The sequence below is a fragment of the Panthera uncia genome, assembly GCF_023721935.1.
Source record: "Panthera uncia isolate 11264 chromosome A3 unlocalized genomic scaffold, Puncia_PCG_1.0 HiC_scaffold_12, whole genome shotgun sequence".
NCBI classification, from domain to species: Eukaryota; Metazoa; Chordata; class Mammalia; order Carnivora; family Felidae; genus Panthera; species Panthera uncia.
Window position 1 is genome coordinate 38,921,012 of NW_026057579.1, and position 19,356 is coordinate 38,940,367.

At 64.5% G+C, this 19,356-nt stretch overlaps 1 protein-coding gene across 1 annotated transcript in view; it reads right to left on the reverse strand.

The window, feature by feature from the left end:
* Positions 1-171: 171 nt before the first annotated feature.
* Positions 172-19,356, reverse strand: part of TPO (thyroid peroxidase) — a 47,200-nt gene continuing 28,015 nt past the window's right edge. The window contains exons 10-16 of the mRNA XM_049652018.1: positions 18,077-18,314; positions 17,477-17,685; positions 16,669-16,839; positions 13,004-13,135; positions 9,283-9,382; positions 4,096-4,219; positions 172-483 (exon numbers count right to left, since the gene is read on the reverse strand). Of these exons, the coding sequence (XP_049507975.1) occupies positions 172-483; positions 4,096-4,219; positions 9,283-9,382; positions 13,004-13,135; positions 16,669-16,839; positions 17,477-17,685; positions 18,077-18,314 (1,286 nt within the window). The remainder of the gene's footprint in view (positions 484-4,095; positions 4,220-9,282; positions 9,383-13,003; positions 13,136-16,668; positions 16,840-17,476; positions 17,686-18,076; positions 18,315-19,356) is intronic.

The window sequence follows — 19,356 nt, forward strand, 5'->3', positions numbered from 1 at the left end:
GCCCGGAGGTGGGGGCGCCCGGAGGTGGGGGCGCCCGGAGGTGGGGGCGCCCGGAGGTCGGGGCGCCCGGAGGTCGGGGCGCCCGGAGGTCGGGGCGCCTGGAGGTCGGGGCGCCCGGAGGTTAGGGTGTGTAGGGGCGTTGGGACATGTGAAGGTCAGGGTCCTCGGAGGTCAGGGGGGCACATTGAGGCACACAGGTGGGGCCACAGGGTCCTCGTGAGCTGGGCCGCTGTCCCTGGCTGGTTTGCCCACAGAGGCCGAGCGGGTCTGGTGCTCCCGCAGCCCCTTTGCGCCCGCAGCCGTCTGGACAGGGTCTGACGCTTTCAAACTCATCGGCTTCACATTTGGGCCCTGACCTGGTTTCAGGCCAAGGCCGGAGCTCCGTGCTGAGGACTGGCCCGGGGTCGCCTGTGCCAGGCCGGGGTCCCTCCCGTCGGGGGAGCCCCACTCTGCAAGGGCCACGCCGTCGCTGACACAGCGAGTCTGAGGGAGTGCGCTTCGGGCCCACGGAGCCGGGAAAGCCGTTGCCTGCTGCCTCGGTTTCTCCCTGCTGAGGTGGGGAGGGAGTGAGCTGGGAGAACCTCTGCCCACATCACCTGTGTCCACGGCGAAGGTCAATGTGACAGACGTGCAAACCCTCTCTACGTCGTTTGCTAAGGCCTCGATTTTTGTTTTCGGCTGTTTTGCCATCAGAACAACCGACACTCGCTGTTCCTTCTGCAGACTGACAACTATTTGCAGAATGCAGTGTTTGCACAACAGGTTCTAAGAGGCCCCTAAGAAAACAGAAGATGTGAAATCCATCAACAATTTTGCTGGAGTGAAATCACAGCCACGACCTTTCTGTTTGCCTCACCAACGGCTTTTTCATCGATTACTCTTTTGCTTTAGACTAGAATGTCTGACCCCCCTTTGGCTGCGGCCGACCCGCCCGGTCCTGGGATGCGGCTGGGACCCTGGGCCCTTCACCCCTGGACGTGCTGCTGTCTGCTGCCTCCGTGCTCCCCGCGGTGTCCCGGTCCCCCTCCCGTCCCCGTGGGCACGTGCTGGCGGAGGCCCTTTCGCTGCGGACGCTCAGACGCCCCCCGTGCGCTATAACTCTCAGGGCCCAGGTCTGGAAGGAAGTGGGGCCCCTGGCCTCCCCCATCCACCCGTGGCACTGGTGTCCCTGCAGGGCTCACCCCAAGGTCGACGGGCAGGAAAACGGAGGCTCCCGTAATGCAGACACTCCCTGTCCCCTAAGGAATGCGCCGCCCTGGGTCGCCTTCGGCGGCCCCCACCCGGCCCCTCCCGAGGCGATTAGCTCCATCCGTGCCTGAGCCAAACAGGCTCTTCCAACCCCGGGGCTAAGGTGCCGGGTGCCTGGTTGGAAAAAAGCAGCCGGGGTGGGTTGCGTTCCCCACGGCACCCGGCAGGCAGAGCCGTCGGCCAAGGAGAACGGGGCATTGGTGGGAAAAGTGCTCCAGGCCCTGTCACGAAGCCTAGTCCTGCCCCACGGGGGGCCCTGGTCGGCGGTGAGGCTCGCCCGGGACGGACGTGTGCACCGGAAGGGCCAGTGAGGGGTCGTCGGACCGAGAGCCGTCGGGACCGCGTGAGCTGGGCTCGTCCTTCGGGCTCGTCACTTGTTCATCAGCACCGCCTACGAGGCCGGCCCCACGCGCACAGGCCCCGAGGGGGAAAGCCCAAAACAAGAGCCTGGAGCGGAGGCCGCGCATGAGTCGCGCTGTTGGCGGCTGGCTGGGACCCTGAGGGGCAGCGGACTGTCCATCCGTGTCCACCCATCTCCTTACGGAAACCGCTCGGAGTCAGAGCCTGTCCGGAAGGCTCCGTCCACAGGCCGGGGAGCACGCGGTGTGCAATGTTTGTGGGTCCACTACGCCCCCCATGTCTGATGGTGAGGGGGCTCTGGCCGGGGTGCTTGACTGTGGCTGAATCGTCGTCACTAACTTCATATTAACAGCAATGAGAGTCTGGGGACACAGGAAGACCAAGCACCCGTGGGGAATGACAGGATCTGCGGGTTCCGAACGCCAGGGCCGCAGACGGTCGGCAGTTTCCTTGCCGTGTCCTCCTTCCCGGCGCGTCGTGAAGAGGTGTCCAAGAGTGTGTCCCTCAGTCACTAACTCCCCAGGTTCCCGGGCAGGTGCGTCTGTGCTCTTCCCATCTCCCGGCTGGGCCCAGGGGGACTGGCCACCGTGGAGGGACCCAGGCTGCTGCTTGGTCGCTCGGTGTGGAAAAGCAGGGCGATGACAATAGCTGCTTTGTGGGGATGACCGGTCCCCCGACGCCAGCAGGTCCGGGGCCTTAGAGGGCCTCCAGGCTGTTGCCTGAGTGAGGGGAGCTGGGGGCAGGCAGCATGTGCCCAGAGCGGGGCCGGGCCCCAGGACACGGTGCCATCGACCCCTCGGGGGTGAGACAGACCCCGAGAGTCGCCCTGCTTCCAGGCCCACCGGAGGAGGGCAGCCGGGAGAGGACACAGGCGCGAAGGCCACCTGGGCACAGGACACTGGAAAAACGCACAAGCAGGAAACAGGTGCGCGGGCAGGCAGCGGGGTGGAAGGAAGAAGACAGCAGCCAGGATGAGAGCAGGGGAGACGATGCCTGAACGCAGTGGACACGGCGCCTCCCCGTCTGTCCGGCTGGACGAAGGGGCCGGTGAATCCCCGTCCGGGAGCCCCAGGAGGAGCCGGCAGGCAGGCTCACACACACGCACAGCCAGACGGTTGTCAGGGGAGGATTTATTTGTCCGCCCTTGAGTGTCACTGGACCACAGGCCAGACGGGCCCTGATGTGGAAAACAGCCTCAGGAGTGATTTGGGGAACACGAAACCGTTTTGAAGCCTCGAATGCCCCGGTCAGTAAACTGCAGTCTACTGTCTTGTGTCCCATCACCGTCCCACAAAGGGGCAGCACACGTGTGTGTGACACACGGCTCTGAGTGTTCAGAAGCAGCTCGCTTCCTGCAGGACGGAAAGGCCCGGGCCGGCCGTGTAGTTTCCAGGGTGCCCTTCTGCCCCAGATGCCCCGAGACGGCCGTGCGCTCCCAGGAATCAGCCGGAAGCAAGTTCTCACGCGGGGTTTCCAAGCAGGCGCCTGTGGTTACCACCGGCAGAGGAGGGTCTGCGATCCATAGGCCGGGTCCTGTGGGAGACAAGTCGCACTGAGCACACGGACAGACGGGGGACCCGCGTCGGCCCTCGGGTCTCGGCCGGGCTAATTAGGGGCCCAGGTGTCTAGGGAGCATCTCCAGGGACAGGACAGCGGGCTGTTGCAAGGGCCCGCCGACCGCCTAGGTCTGACAGGTGCAGGGGTGCGAAGTGAGTTTTTAAAAAGTCTTATTTATGTTTATGCAATCTCTACACCCAATGTGGGGCTCGACCTCATGACCCGAGATCAAGATTCGCACACTCTTCTGACCGAGCCGGACGCCCCTAGAAGTGACTTTTTAATGCATCTGTTGAGGTCACACGTACAGAGTAAAAACAGTAAAAAACAAGTCTAGATGCTACTTACAGCTATTCCATTTTTTTAAAAAGTACATTTAGGGGCACCCGGGGGGGCTCAGTCAGTTAAGTGTCCGACTTGTGCTCAGGTCATGATCTCGCGGTCTGTGAGTTCAGGCCCCACGTTGGGCTCTGTGCAGACAGCTCAGAGCCAGGAGCCCCCTTCGGATTCTGCGTCTCCCTCTCTCTCTGCTCCTCCCCCGCTCACGCTCTGTCTCTCTCTCTTTCAAAAATGAGCAAACATTAAAACATTTTTTAAAAGTGCGTGTAGAAGTCAACGTTTCCTTTCAGCTCCTGTTCTTGGCGGCGTCTTGAGCCAGTACCTGGGGTGAACGCCCGCCGTCAGGCCTCAGTTGGCACAACAAAAGCGTTTCACGGCTTCCACTCTGGCTCACTCGTTCTAATTTGCCCTCGCTTTTTGAAAAGTAGGTTAACGTTTCACTAGTTCACATTCTCCTGTAAATGCGGTTTGTGGGAGAAAACACACAGGCAGGTGCAGAATGGGGAGGACCGGGCGCTGTGGGGAGCACCTCCTGGTCAGAACGGAAACACCTGCCACGCGGGGACCCACGATCGCCCGGTGTGCACCCACCTGCCCCGCGCCCCGAGTGCAGGCACCAGGCTGCGCCCCCGTTTCCGGGGATGTTCCAGGACCCGGCGGGCAGGCTCCTCCTGTCTGCACGATGGGCAGTGAGGATTTGCGGCCCGCGTGTGTCCTGTGGACAAGCACACACTGGTTACGACTGTCATTCCTCACAGGGACCCCAAGGGCCCGCCCCACACGCCGTGCTGCCACCGTGACTGGAGGGAGTGTTGGAGCACCGGGGAGCCCCCCTCAACCCTGACCTCTCAGGGGAGGAGCCTGGCGGCATTACTGCGACGAGAACGTTCTCGCACAGCGTGGCCTGTACTGTCCTCGGTCAGACGAGGGACGTCAGGAGGCCACAGAGCGGGGCCAGCGCCAGCCCTGCGGCCGCAGCCACCACACCCGAGCCCGGTGCTGCCACCCCTATCTGACGGCACTTTTAATTCGTGCAGAAACGCGTTCAGAAACTCACAATCCGTACGCGGAAAACTGGGATTACGGGCAAGACCCCCACTCCCACTGACGTTACAATTCTCACGCTCACTGAGGACGCTCTGCGTTTGAACGTGACCATCTCCGACGCGCTGCGTGTGCCTCTCCTGCTGGGGCCAGTCCCGGCCGTGGCCCCCCCCCTCACAAAGCAGGGGCGTCCCCAGTGTGGGACACAACACCCTCCCCAGCAGCCAGGGGCACAGGGGTCACAAGGAAACTAGGAAATGCCGCGGGACGAATGGACGTGAGCACAGGACGCACTGGGCCCTCAGGCACAGAGGTGGCCCGAGGAGGAGGGGCCGGTCCCAGTGATGCGCGTCTACGTGGATATGAAGAAAGACATCAGCCAAGCCACCTTGGTTTGCAGCCTGGGGCGCCGGGAAAGGAAGGACCGGTGTCGGCTGAGAGGCAGAAGGACCAGAGACCTGGGCAGACGAGCCTCACAGGCTGTGTGCCTCAACCTCCCCTCCCCCACCACCTCCGCCTCTGCCCGAGGCCCAGCTCTCCCACCGGGTGGGTGCCCTCTGGCACTTGCCAGGAGGGGCCGTGCTCTCTGGACCCCTCTCTCTGGGATGTGTGGCTGCAGGCGTGGGACAGCCCCCTGTCCGAACGGCACGTCCCACGGAGACAGGCCCACTCCCAGAGACACCCTCTCGCCGGCACCTGCCCCGGGCCCCCGGGCGTTCCGCCTCCCCGTTCGCCAGCCTTCCGTTTGTGTCCTGTGTTTATCCTGCCATTTCCACTGGAGCTCTGGTCCCACAATCCATTTCTGCCTAACGGCGCTGGGCACGCGGGCAGCCGTGAGGGCCTCAAGGGACAAGGCGGTGGTGGGTTCGGTTCACACGGTCCTTTCGTTAGAAGGTCGCTGCGGTCACCTCAGAGTGGGAACATGCGTGTGCACGCGTGTGCAGAACACTCACACCCCCAGACGGCCACACACAGGCCACCACACCAACTCCCTTCGTCAGACCTCATGTTCTCAGAACGAGTAGTTTCACAAACAGGTTTTCAGGGAAAGAAAAACAGAATTTTCCGTGGACAGAGCATTAGAGCGGACTGTTTCCCTTTCCATCCTCCTTTTTGTTTGTCACGGAATTATGATCCCAACGCGTTCCGTAAGGAGCGAGCGGGAAGCTGGCTCATGGGTCCTGCTCCCGGGACGTGGGGACAGACGGGACTGGTGAGGCGGCGGGAGGTGGGTGCGGGCTCTCAGGGAGCCGGCTGTGTGGAGAGACAGAAGCGTGAGGCTGTGAACGCGGCTTTCCGAGCCCAGCCTCCTCCTGTGGCGGGCGGGTCACCAGGACCTGAGCGCGAGTGTGGGGAGTGTCGACCATCCGGGAGGAAGGAAGTGTCGCTGATGGTGAGTCAGTGAGGACCTCAGCAGGACATTCGGACACGTCCTCCACCCGCCAGCTGTGCCCGGCGCATGGGAGCCCGTCACTCCTGCGGTCACTTATGACGTCTCCAGGACTCAGGACATGACAGCAACAAGCCTTGGGGGGACCACCCTCCCTGGGGTAGCGTGGGTGAAGGCGTCTGGTCTCCTGCAAGGAAAGCTCTGGGAAGCCGGCTGGGCGCTTGTTCCTGCTGGGTCCCCTGTGCCCGGACTGCAGAGGGCCCAGGGGAGCGCGGGACAGAGAGGGAGCCTCGGATTCGGCCCCTGGCCCGGCTGGAGCGGAGGCAAGGAGGCCCCGTGCCTACACCCTCTGGGAAGTCACTGAATTTGCTCCGTGGGGAGCAGAGGCCAAGACAGGAGGACAGGCGTCCCAGGCGTGTGGCCAGCCGCCACGCGCGACACTCGCTCAAACCACGCAGCATGCTGGAGGGCGCCAGGCGAGGCCACCCAGCCTGGCGGCGGGGGTTGGGCGGGAAGCAGGGGCCCAGGTGCCAGGCGATTGTGGATCGTGCACACAGAGCCGTCCGTGTGGGCACAGCCGGACTCTCCCTCTCCCCCCGCTGAGCGCCCGCTAACCAGATGTCGCAGGAGGGCTGCCCACCAGGAGCTGAGCCCCCTCCCTCTGTTCCCTGTGTGGGTTCAAATCCAGAGGACAAACTCCCCCTTTCCAAGCCACGCCCCCTCGCAGGGAGGACCGAAAACTGGGAAAATTCAAGCTGTCGACCAAAGCAGTTTCAGGTAAAAGGTGAAAGGCCTTCGGGGCGTGGAGGGGAGTGGACCCCGCAAGTGGAAAGGGCGCTTCTGGGCGTGGCAGGTCTGCACCCCCTCGTGGCCCAGGGTGTGGCTGCCTGGTCCACACGGCGACCCCGGCCGCGGTCTGAGCCCGTTTCCTGCGTGAACTGCCGTCCTGTTTGCAAGTCAGCATCCGCCTCGAGCCGCTCGGCCGAGTGCTCTCAGGTGTTCTCCCGGCTGCAGTCGGCCGTCAGGCTCGGGGGATGCTTCCCCCCAGACTTCCCCGGAAAGGTGTTCATGGGGCCGACGGCTCTCAGTTTCTTGGTGTGGGGGCTACGGGCGTAACCCAGTGACCAGGGCCGGTGTCTTAACGGCGATGTTCGCAAACACAAAATCGCACGTTCGCGCTCAATTACGGAACGTCGGCTGCTCGCCGCGTGACACTTGGCAGGTCGGGAGCGGCGCCCAGCCCGTCTGGCGGTGTTTGCTGACGGGCCCTCGAGTTTCTACTGCTCCTCTGACTTAGCGGCTCGCTGCGGGGGTACTGACGCCAGCGTCCGCGCCTCTAAGAGCAAGTGATTCTCACAACAGGTTCCCGCCCCCGCTGTCCTACACCTGGAGACGCTCCGTGAACCCGACTCCAGGGACTCCCCGCCAGGTAAGCAGGGGGTGGGGGGCGGTGAGCGGTCCGTGACCAGTCAGAACAGCCCTGAGGGTGCGACCACAGTCGGGCCAGAGTCAACTAGGAGGAGGCAGGGGCAGGAGGACAGGCCCCGGCCCCGCGCAGCCCCCCCGGGTTCCCGCGGCTACTCCACGGCCGACCAGCCTGGACAAGTGACACATTCCGGAAACGGACAGACCGACACTATCATACGAGTTTCTGGGGCTTCAGTAACACCGTGCCGCGGCCTGGGCACTGGGCAACGGGAATCTGTTCTCTCCCTGTTCTGCAGTGTAGACACCCGAGGTCATAATGTCGGCAGGGCTGGTGAGGGACCATCCGCTCCAACCTCTGGAGAGGCTGGAGAGCCTTGGCTTGTAGACGCCCCGATCTCTGCCCTCGTCTCCACCTGGCCTCTCTCTGTGTGCGTCCTTGTCCCCATCCCCCTTCTGTGAGGACGGCAGTCCTGCTGGGTTGGGACCACCCACTGCAGCATGACCTCATCTCAACTAGTTTCATCCACAGCCACCCCGCTTCCACATGTGGTCACGTTCCGAGACACCGGAGGTCGGGTCTTCAGCGTGCGACCCCGGGGGATGCACGTCAGCCTATGACAAGGACTCAGGCGACCGACAGAGAAGTTAGACGAGGTAGCAGCTAAATTTACCGGCCCGCGTGACCCGTGATGTCTGGGTCTTCCTGTTCACGGTGACCCGAAGGAATCCCTCACGGTATCGTCTGAACCGCGGCAAACGTTAGTTCTGTCGGATGTTACGAATCTGCTGCAAAGCATGTCCTTTAAAAACCACTTACCAGACACACAGTGCTCTCTTCAGGGACGGAAGTCGAGGCACAGGTGGTCTTGGAGCTTAAAGGATATGGTGCCGGGTCTACCAGAGCATCTCGGTGGGGGGATGGGCAGAGGGGGGCCGTCACACTAGGGGGGACTTCACCTCAGCTGCTCGGGACAGAAGCAGGGCTGTGGCTGGCCTTGGTCGGTGACACCCGTGGAGCACAGCAGTGGCCTCACAACGGTGACCCCTGTCTGCCGTGGCTATGAGGTTTGGCTGTTTAAAACCTGCTTCTGCAGGGTGTAGGAACACGGGGAGATGTCCCTCTTCAGGTCAGGGGCAGGCGTCTCTGAACGTGTCGGGACGTGGCGGGAGCCACGGAGGCGCCGACGCGTGGAGGTCACCGCATCGCTGGAAGACGGGAGGGATGCAGAGCAACGCGGGAGCCGCGGGGGCCATGGGGCGAGGCCTCGGGGGCCACAGGGCGAGCGGCAGGAGGGACAGACCGCGGGAGGCAGTGGTGGACGAGGTGCGGCAGATGCGGGTGTGGAGGGGGCGGCCAGACGGCACGAACAACGGCTTCGTGCATTTTACGCACGTGAGAAACTTCAGCAAGAGTCTGAGCTTGACTCCTGAGAGCTGCTAGTGAGAGCGGCTCAGGGGCGCGGACTCGTCCGCCGCACAGACGCCCAGATCTGCCTCTGAGGCCCCACCACGCTGCCAGGTTCGGCGTAAAAGTCCAACTTCCCAATTCCCAACTTCCCAGGAGTCGGCCCTGGAGTGGCGGATGTGGCTGAAGACAGGACCCTTGTTCTCTGAGAAACCAGGGGCGGGGGGCGAATCTCGGCTCCTGAGAGAGCATCCTGCAACCTTGTTAGGTTCCCAGAACCCCATCCCCGGGGTCTCCGCCCACAGACACCTGACTCCCGGGGCGTGAGGGCCATTGTCCCGCTTTCCTTGTTTGAAGCGTCATCAAGAACCAGGAAGTCTAATGCTTTGTACAGAACAGCTCTGGGGACGGAAGGGCTTGGGGCACTGACCCTCTACCCTGGCCCCTGAAACACAGCAGCCTTGCCCGCGGGGAGGAAATGGCCTCCTTCGGCGGAAGAGCGGGGACTTACCACCTGCAAACCACCGTCCAGGTGAGGCCTGCCAGGCCGCCGACGAGCAGGGCACCCAGCGCCACGGAGACCCAGGACGCCTTGGGGAGCCTCCCGGAGTCTGAGGAGAAGGAGCGGGTTAGCGAGCCGGCCTGCCAAGCGTGCGGCTGGTGTGCCCAGGAGCCCGAGCCCACCCTGGTCCCGAGGGGGCCCGCCTCTGCTCGCGACGGCATGGTGCACCTGGGGGCACAAATCTGCCCGAAGCAGCCATTTCCACAGACGGGCTCCCCCCGATGTGAGGTGCAGGGAGAGCTGGGGAGAGCGCAGGGGCGCCTGCCCTTTTCCAGGAAACAGGCCCTCCCGCCAGGACCGACAGGCAGAGACGCGTGAGCCCCGTGGAGAGGTGCTGGGGACCCTGCGTGCTCGTGCTGCACTCACAGAGGGGCCGAGCGGGCAGGTGGGGGGAGGTGCAATGTGACACCACGAGCTCGAGCCCTCGGTGCCCCTTCTCGCAGAAGCAGGTGGAGGCTGAACTCCGTTCCATGGTCGGAGCCCCGAGGGGGAGCCATGGGGCCCCGACACAGCAGGCGCCCCAGCTACGGGCTGGCTGTTCATTCGGCAAAGAAACTGAGCAGGGTTGATGGGTGCAGACCGGAAGGGGCCGTGGCTGGACGGGGGTGAGGAGGGGGCTGCAAGGAGTCGCCGGGGACGTGCAGGGCTCGGTGACGGGACTCGGGAAGTGCCTGGCCCACACCTGACTTCCACCTCCCCATCCCAGAAGGGGGGAGAGAACAGGTGGCCTCTCCAGACCCGTCGCCTCCCGGGTCTCACCACCTGCCCAGGATGTGCCTGCCGGGGAAAGAGGGCGCGGGTGTCTCTGCCCGTCCCCCGCCGGCTCCTGTGTGGGAGCAGGTCCTGTGCCTACGTGTGGGTCATCCCAGGTCTGCTGGGCTCCGTGCCGGCCAAGCAGACACACGGGACCTGTGACTCTCCAATCCCATTGATTTTTCTAAAATGGCCAAGAATGGACTTCCCAGATGCATCCACCGCGGTCTGTGGCCTGTCACCCTGCGTCGAGCCAGCTCCTGTGTGGGAGGGGCCCCACCCCACCTGCCTGATGTCCACCCGGCCTCGCCACTGTCCCCAGCCTCAGAGCGGCTGCACACAGATGGGCCTAAAGAGGTAACTGAGGTCGAACGAGGTTGTGAGGCCGGGCCCCAATCCCGTTGACGGGCGTCCTGTGAGGAAGGGACATCAGGACGCAGACAGCACAGGGAACCAGGTGAGGACCCGGGAGGAGATGCCACGCACGGGCCCGCCGGGGACGGCCCTGCCCACACCCGGATCCCCGACTCAGCCCCCAGGACGGGTGACAGGTCTGCGGTCCGGCCCAGCCCGTGTGTGTTGGATGTCGGGGCCACCAGGCAAGCGAGCACAGGGCCCCATCCCAGGGCTCCGAGCAAAGCAACCCCGGAGCTAGCTGAGCACGACTGGGTTCCAGATGCCGTCCCAGGATCCGTGCGGCTGCCGCGGGGTCTCCTCTCACCTACCCTGATGCGGGGAAAGCCCGCACACGCGTGTGGCCATTAACGATCGTGCACAAAACGCACCAACACAAGGGCCCTTTGCCCACAACGTGAGCGTGCCCGGTGGCCCAGCTTTCCCGTGGCACCTGGGGTCTCTCAGCCTGTACGTGGTCGTGGACACCAGTGGGCAGTGGGTGTGGCGCGGGGGGCCGCGTCACGGGGAGGCGAGGGGGGAGCCTCTGGTAGACGGACGTCTGCACTCTGTCCCCACCCACCCAGGACGGGGTAACAATGCCGAGTGACCCAGGTGAGAGTCCGTCTTTCCCGATACCGGGCCCCCGCCTCACCGAACACATGCGCACGTGGGGTCCTTCTGCCTGAGAGCACACCCTCTGGGACAGGATCATTCGGAGAGGCTGGTGGGGGGGCGTCCGGAGCAGACAGCTCCTAGCGTGCCGGAGGCAGTCACAGCGGGTCACGTGGGCACACACACACACCCGGCCACGACAGCAGCGGGACGCGTCCCCGTGGGCAGGGCCCAGGCCCGGTGCCCGCGCCACAGTAAGACCTGCCACGTGGATGTGGCTGTCGGGGACGGAGATCCCTCAGGGTGGCGTGACGGGGGTGTCTCCCGTGGGGGGCCCCCCTCGCCTTGAAAGCGGGGTGCCGGGGCCCCAGAGCGTAGGGACTGGATTTTCCCTGCACCTGCCCCTGACGCCCTCCAGCAGCTGACGCCCCGCCTGCCGCTTCCGGGCCCAGTGAGGCTCCCCGGCGGGACCACGTGGTCGGCCGGGCACGTGCGACCAGCGCTCTGCACGGGCGGCGTGTGGGGGCGGGACTGGCTCCTGTCCAGGGGGCCCTTCGAGTCACAGCTTCTCAGAACCGTCCACGGGGCCTCGACCCGCCCGCCCGCACTCAGCCCCTCAGTCGGCCCTCATGACCGGAAACCGTGAGCGAGCCCGCCGCTCTCAGCGAACACGGGCGCCAGGATGGGCGTCTTGGTCCCAAAGCTGGCCGGGCCCCTGCACCACCCACCTGCGGAGCGCCCTAGGCTCCCTGCACATCCCTGTCCCTCGTCCCTCGCGTCCACCTCTGGTCGCAACGCCCACGTCCTGCCGCCACCTCGGCCTGGCCCACGGCAGCCGTCTCCTGCGGCGCAGGTGTGAGGAGGCGTCCCGCCCTCCGACACGGGGACATAAGGGGACAAGGGCCTGCTCCGCGTTGCCCTCACCGCCTCTCCTGTCCCCCCTCCTCCCAATCATCCCCACTGTCTTGCCCCAGGGCCTTGGCACCCACAGTGCTTTTCCACCCCTCACCTCCGCCTGCACCCCGCTCTGACAGAGACGCTCCCTGAACCCCTGGGCGGGCCAGTGTCCTCACGGAAACACCTGCACGTCACGCGCCCCTTTGTGGCACTTACCACGAGGGCGGGCTCTACGCGGCTTGTGAGACTGTGGGTTCGTGCCTTGCTCCCCTACAGGACTCTGACCCCTCACAAGCCGGGGACGTCAGGGTCCCGCCACCCCGCCACCCTGCACCTCATGTGGGCGCCCGGGCGGTGCCTGCTGCATGCATTCGGGGACGAGGGTGCCGCCTGGAGTCTGTCTGCAGCGAGGGGCCCCTCCCGCCCCCACACTGGCTGCTTCTGCAGGAACCCCCCAGCCTGACCACGCCCTCCGGCTGCTTCCCCTCCCCCACAGCCCGCACTGTGTGGCCGGGCGTGTTTGCAGTTGGGCTCCGTCGGCCTGGTGCCCCACCCCCACCCGAACAAAATCTGTCCCTGCAGATTCTCCTTCACGGGGCGAGGCGCCAAGTTAGGAACCTGGATCTGCAACCGAGTGGCTGTGTGACCCCCAGCAAGTCACTGGACCTCTCTGTTCCGTACTGAGAATGAAACGCGATGCCAGCCTCACAGCGGAAGCTCCCGGGAGAGGAGGGACGGTGCCCCCACACTGGAGAGGACAGGAAGGTGTCCCCAGTGCCGGAGAGGACGGGGCGGTGCCCCCACGCTACCTCGCCCTTCACGAGTGTCGTGTCTTTCCTGCAGCCAAGCTGAGGTCGGAACTGGCTGGTCCCCGCTCCCACCCAGAGTCACGGACGCGGCACCGGGAGCGCACACAGGACGTCACGGGACACGCATCTAGGAGGATGACCCTGTGGGCCTCCGGAAGGTGCACTGCAGACGCGCTCGGGACGCAGGCGGAGGGTGGACTCACCTACACACGTTGTTCCGTCGTCCCCCAGCACGTACGGGTCTGTGCACTCACACCGGAAGCTGCCCTTGGTGTTCCGGCACCGGGCCGACGGGTGGCAGGGGGGCTGTGCCACGTCTTCACACTCGTTCACATCTGCACAAAGCACACGGAGCTCAGGCGCCGTCTCCTCTCCCGGCCCCCTGTGGCGTCCCCTCCCCAGCTCCGGTCCTCACCCTGGGCGCGACTCAGGCCCCCCAGACTGCTGCCTAGAGGATACGAGAACCCCTAGTGCCCTGTGGGGCGTGTCCCTCTCGGGGGAGCCTCTGTGGGAGCACCTGCTCTCTTCTCGTCCACCTGTGAGGTCAGCTCAAGGGCCGGGCGGCCACTCTGTGACCATGCTGCCCAGCACGACCAGGCCGTGTGCTGGGCGTGCGGGGCGGGGTTGTTCCTGACACGGAGGTCGAGGGTGCGGGCTTCCCCCAGCTGGGCTCTTCCCACGTGTAAACGGGTGTAATTATGCACATCCAAGGGGCCAGTGGTCAGGGCTGCGGTGCATCTCGAGGGACATGTTTGCCCAGGTTGGGGACCCGCACCTTCTGCTCTCCCTGCCCCGGGGAAGCCACGGAACGTGTGGGACAGACCCACGCTGGTCTCAGGCTTGCCTAGTCCTAGATTCCTGGACCGTTACCTGCCCGGGTGCGTCTCCCCCTCCCGAGCTCAGGGTGCTGACCCGGGGCTCCCTGTCCAGTAGACACAGGAGCCACGGTTCGTATTCATGGATCACACACCCTCTGGGCAACAACAGAGCAAAGGGCCACAGACACCCCGCGTTTTATCCACTTTGATTCCCGACTTCGAAGCCCTCACGAGAGTCTCATTGCAGTTAATTTCTAGGTTCGCTTTTTCCACCAGCCTTTCGTGTGGATGGGCCGGTGGAAAAGTAGGGCTGAGTGGCGAGGAGAGTGCGTGTCTCGTCTGACCCGGGCACCGCATCCTCAGGAAAGCCTTTCTTTCCTCCCTGCAGCCGTGGCCGCCGTGGTTCACTGAGGACAGAGGTGGCTCTGACGTTCACATCAGTTCACCCCACGAGGAAAAGCACTCTCTGCACTGTGTTCAAAGGCTATTTTTTCCTTGACTTAGAAACTCACAGTGCAGGGCACAGATCAGGTGAAAAACACCACGTACAGAAATAGCACATTTCTGGGGCGCCTGGGTGGCGCAGTCGGTTAAGCGTCCGACTTCAGCCAGGTCACGATCTCGCGGTCCGTGAGTTCGAGCCCCGCGTCAGGCTCTGGGCTGATGGCTCGGAGCCTGGAGCCTGTTTCCGATTCTGTGTCTCCCTCTCTCTCTGCCCCTCCCCCGTTCATGCTCTGTCTCTCTCTGTCCCCAAAATAAATGAAAAACGTTGAAAAAAAAAAATAAAAAAAAAAAAAAAAAGAAATAGCACATTTCTACCACTGGCTGCACCGCGTCGAGTTTTCCGGAATTTGTTTAAAGATATTGTATCTTAATCGTTAACGCAGGAGGACAAAACACAGGTCGTGTAAATAAAAGGTTAACACCCTCTCCTTCCTCGTCCGGTCTCACTGTGCCAAGTTTGAAACCGAGATTAATGAGTCGTCGTCTTCACGAAGGCATTGGAAGTATTTGCAAACAGGCTCCTCTCGCCCCAAGCGGGTTCCCACTGTGCAGCTGTTCTGTGATGTGCATCTCACCAGGTGAATCTGTGGACAGTATCTCACGTCAGTGGACACACTGCTAATTTATTCAGCACGAGAGTTCCCGGTGTGGATGCACCAAAATCCAACCCGCCGGCTCTGGACTCGCTATGTTGGTAACGCTGGGCATCTGCCTGTGCTTTCGTTGTGCCTGTGACTAACCGGAACAGAGAAGCCACGGAGACGGGTGACCCCCCTCGGTCAGGTCGCCTCTGCAAACGCGGAGTCACAGAAGCCCTTGGTTTGGGGGCAGATGACAAAGCTACTGAGGTGGCCCAGGCAGGGTGAGCGGGGGCACGGGCCAGCGGGGGGCAGGATCATTAGACCGGGAGCAGGCTTCTGAGAGCCGCCCCGCCCGACCAGGGTCTTGGTATCCGGGCAGGTAGGTCCAGACTCGGGAGCTCTGGGTGCCCGGGGGCAACCGTGAGCCAGGAATTGTGTCCACACGGCGGGCCACGCCCCCCGAAGGCTGCCGGGTTCACCCCACCGGGGTTCAGAACCGAGTGACGTTCACTGCTAGGGGTCAGCACGAGCCAGGCATGCGCCGGGCAGACGGCTGATTAAGGAAGAAGAAACACCCGATGGGTGTGAGGCGGGACGTCAGGAATAGAGCTCTGGGGTCACGAGGGCAAAAATCCGCCTGAATCCACACGTAAAACGTCTAGGTATTTAGGCAAAAAGGGTGTAACCCACGGCACCGTGGGTTCCTGTGAACCTCGAGGACAAAGCTCTAGCTTCCCCCCCGACCACGTCCGATGAGGCGCGGGGTGTCCTCCAGCCTCGCCGCTCACGCCCTGCTCGTGCAAATCTGGGCACGGGGGTTTTCCGGTCCAGCCCTGGGCCTGGCGATACGCTCCCCCGAGCCGGCAGGGTCTCACCTGGTTGCTCCTGTTCTGGCGACTGCTCCTCAGGGCTCTCCCTGGACACGACTCTGGGGCCAGCCACCGGGCCCCTCCGGGGACCCCGACCCGTCCCAGATCGCAGCCCCTCCCAGACCCTGGCCCTCGCCAAGCAGGTGCACAGGACCGCACAGCAGCCCGGCCTTGGCGCTCACGGTCTCCGTCAGTCTCTCTTGTGTGACCACCGCAGGCCTCCGGGACAAGACACCGCTGGCGTCCGAGACCAGAGCCGCATCTTCGTCACCGAGGTAAAACGTCCGCAACGTGAACCACTTCTAGCCGAGCGTTTCCGTGGCCGTAAGCTCGCTCTCGCGGCCTCCATCCACCTCCAGAACGCTTTCCTCTTCCTGAACTGAAACTCCTGCGTGGCTGCACCCCTGTGTCCGCTGGGCCGTCAGCAGCTCCCTGCCTGTCGCCAGGCTCCTCCCAGGGCAGTCGTGGCCAAGGTCGTGGGCCGATGAGCGGAGCCTGCGTGCCTCCGGCATCGCTTCCCCGGCCGCCGCGGCCCGGTGGGGTGCACGCACGGTTTGTGGGGCACTTCTCAGCCAGCGGGCCTGCGGTCACCAGGAGTCCCCGGCCTCAGGGACCCACACACAGGCATCCGCTGCAGACGGCCATTCTGCCCGCTCCTCCGCAGGGCCGCTCGGGGACCCTCACCTGCGCTCGCGCCCCTCCCCCCGCACCGCTGCCAGCAGCCAGGCTGGACGAACGGATGGGAGGTGACCTGGGGGCGCCCACATGCCCAGGTGCGCAAGCCGGGAGACAAGTGTGTCCGAGGGCATTCCGAGAGGAGGCACCTCCCTCCTTCAAGTTTCACTCGAGAATGTGGCTCTAGAACCTTCTCCCGTGAGTCACTGACTTGTCCCTAATACCCGCGTGCCGACGTGACAGTCGCGACGCATCTAGAAAGCGGTCCACGAGGGCACCCCCACCCAGGAGACGCTTTATTTCCCCGCCACCTGGGAGGGTCGTTACGCTCAGAGGCGCCTTTCCAGGAGCCACACTTGTGCTTACTCCCGGTCTGACGGGCACAGATTTGGGGGTGAGGCGGGGGCTGAGGAGCACTGACCTCTGCACACGGGGGGCTGGAAGCGCCCGCCCCGGGGGGAGCAGGCCACCTGCTCCGGGCCATGCAGCCGAAACCCGTGGTGGCAGGAAAACACCAGCACGCGCTGCCCGGGCTCGCCGCACAGCGCCCAGTCCCCATTGTCCACTCCGCCCTGGAGACCACACGCGTCACCTGCACAGGGACGGAAGGCGGGTGCCCTCAGCGCTCACTGCCGGCTCCGCCCCGCCTCCGCCCGCCACTCGGACCCCACGTCCCACGGGTTGGTCCAGCCGCGCACGACCAGGAGCACTGGCTTCAGAGCCAAGCCCACCCGCCTCAGGACGCCGGCTCCGGGCCAGGTCCCCCCCCCAGGCTCTGCTGCCCCTCGACACGCTGCTCCCTGGTCACCAGACACAGCGATGGCGTCCAGGATGCTGTGCCCACACCTTCCTCCTGCATCAACCCCTCCCTGGGAGGCCTACCCAGCCTTCCTGTCCCCTGGCGCCTCTCAGGGCTCTCACCTCCTGCCTCCTCCTCACCCCCTCACCCCTCACCCCCCTGACCCCCCTCACCTCCCACCTTCCAGCCAGAGACATTTCTGCCACAGCCCAGCGGGCCATACAGCTTCTTGGCACTGGGCAGAGCTCTGCAGACGGCACCACTGAGGCCCAGCGGACACTTGTGCCCCCGAGGCCCATGCGCTCACCTGTCCGCCTGCCCACCCCGACTCGAGGGTCCCATGTGCAGCTCACGTGTGGGGCACCCACCTCCCCCATCCTTGCAAATAATGCATGTGCCACGACAGAAGTTAAGAAGGGCTTTACGTCACCTTGAGGAAGGACCTCCCTCCACGCATCCAGGTTCAGGCCTGGAATGTTCTCGCATGACTCAAAGTCCCTCGGGAATCTTCCGACCAGGAAGGCGTCAGGGGGCACGCTGGGGAGACCCGTGTTGTCACAGATGACCCGGGACAGGGAATGCCTGGCCAGCTGGTGCCGCTGGGCCTCCGTGAACACCCCGCTGCTCTCCCACCAGAACCTGCGCGAGAAGAGAGGGCCTGGGACCGGGCGGCCGTTGCGGTCCGCGTGCTTCCAGACTCCTCACGCCCGCCATGCCGGGCCCAGAACCAGGACCCTCAGGGTCCTCGCGGGGCCCGGGCCGAGGCTGAGCCTTCAGAGGGCGCCCTTGCGGGCCTGGGCCTCAGGCCCGGGTTAGCGTCCGTCTGCCCACTGGGCAGACGTGTCAGAGAACACCCCACGGCGGGCTTCTGGCGCCAGAAACACGCGCTCTCCACGCGAAACCTGCTCACACGTGAGGCCGGGCGGTTGGGACGCATCCGCAGCAGCTCACAGGGTGCTGGCCTGCATGAGCCCCGTCTGGGATGACCCGGGGCCGCCTCCCGCACGAGGGCCCGGTCGGGTGCACCCACCGGTCTCCGTCCCTCAGGGCCTTCATCTGTCTCCCGATGAGGCAGGCGAACAGCGGCCCCGTGCGCGCCCGGGGGAGGAAGGTCTCCGCCAAGCCGCCCAGCCAGACGTCGATGTTGTCCGGGTGACCATACAGGTCCATCATCCGGCCCGCGATGCTGGCATTGGCAGTGGCCGTGCGCAGGTGGGCGCGGGTCTCCAGTGCGGGCAGGCCGCAGAACCGCCTCCACGCGTTGTAGCCTGCAGGGGGAGGGGCTGTAGCGTCCGCCCCGCCTGCCTCACCGTAGCCACCGCTCGCCGGTCCCGTCCAGGACGCCTGGCTACAGAGAACCCACCCCACCACCCGACGTGCCGGAATGTTCCGGCACCGACGTCGGGGCCTTCCTGAAGGGTTAGTTCATAAACCCAGTGGGAGGCACAACAATGCCAGACCCCAGACGCCACGTTTTACTGTGATCATAACTCACCTCCCGGGCCTCTGAGGGGGAGGTAAGAGGGGACACGTGTGGGGGGCTCTGAGCAGGCAGGCCTGGTTTCCCACGGCCGGTCTGTGAGTACCCAACACACGCAGAGAGGGGACACGTGAGGCATAGCCCCTGACCCGGAGGGGCTCCCCAGGCACCAGGGAGGCGTGTCTACACACAGAGACTGGGTGGCAGGGGCCTCGCGTGGCTACCAAAGGCTGGCCAGACAGCCCAACTATGGGCACCCCAGAGGAAAGGCCATGGAGGGCATCCCAGAGGGTCTCAGGGCTGGGGCGGCGAGGGTTGGGACAGGTAAGGGGCCTGAGTGGGCACGGCAGGTGGGGGTGGGGAGCTAGGAGCCTCCTGGGAAGAGGGTTCCCACCCACACAGTGGCCAGGGAATCAGACTGCTGGGGTGAGACAGCCTGGAGGCAGCAGAAGGCTGTGTGTTGATTGGGACGGTGACAGGGAGGGGGCGGGCAGGACAGCTGCCTCTGACTCCCCTGGAGCTGTGCCTCGTGTGGGCTGCTGGGAGGCCAGACCATCTCCCTCTTCCTCTTTTTAAACCCCCTGCTCCTGCCCCACTGGGAGGCCCCGGGCGCCCTGCGGGCCTGTCCTCTGAGCAAGCTGAATGAGCTCCCAGTGGATGAACGAGGGTGCCTGGAAAGCCCATTTCTTAGAGACTGGACAAAGGTTGGCAACACATTTACTTCTGAGAAGACAGGCCCAGGTGGGAGGTGAGCCAGGGAGGAGCCCGGGGAAGTGAGTCTGGGGAGGTGAGCCCAAGGAGGAGCCCAGGGAGGAGCCCAAGGAGAGTCG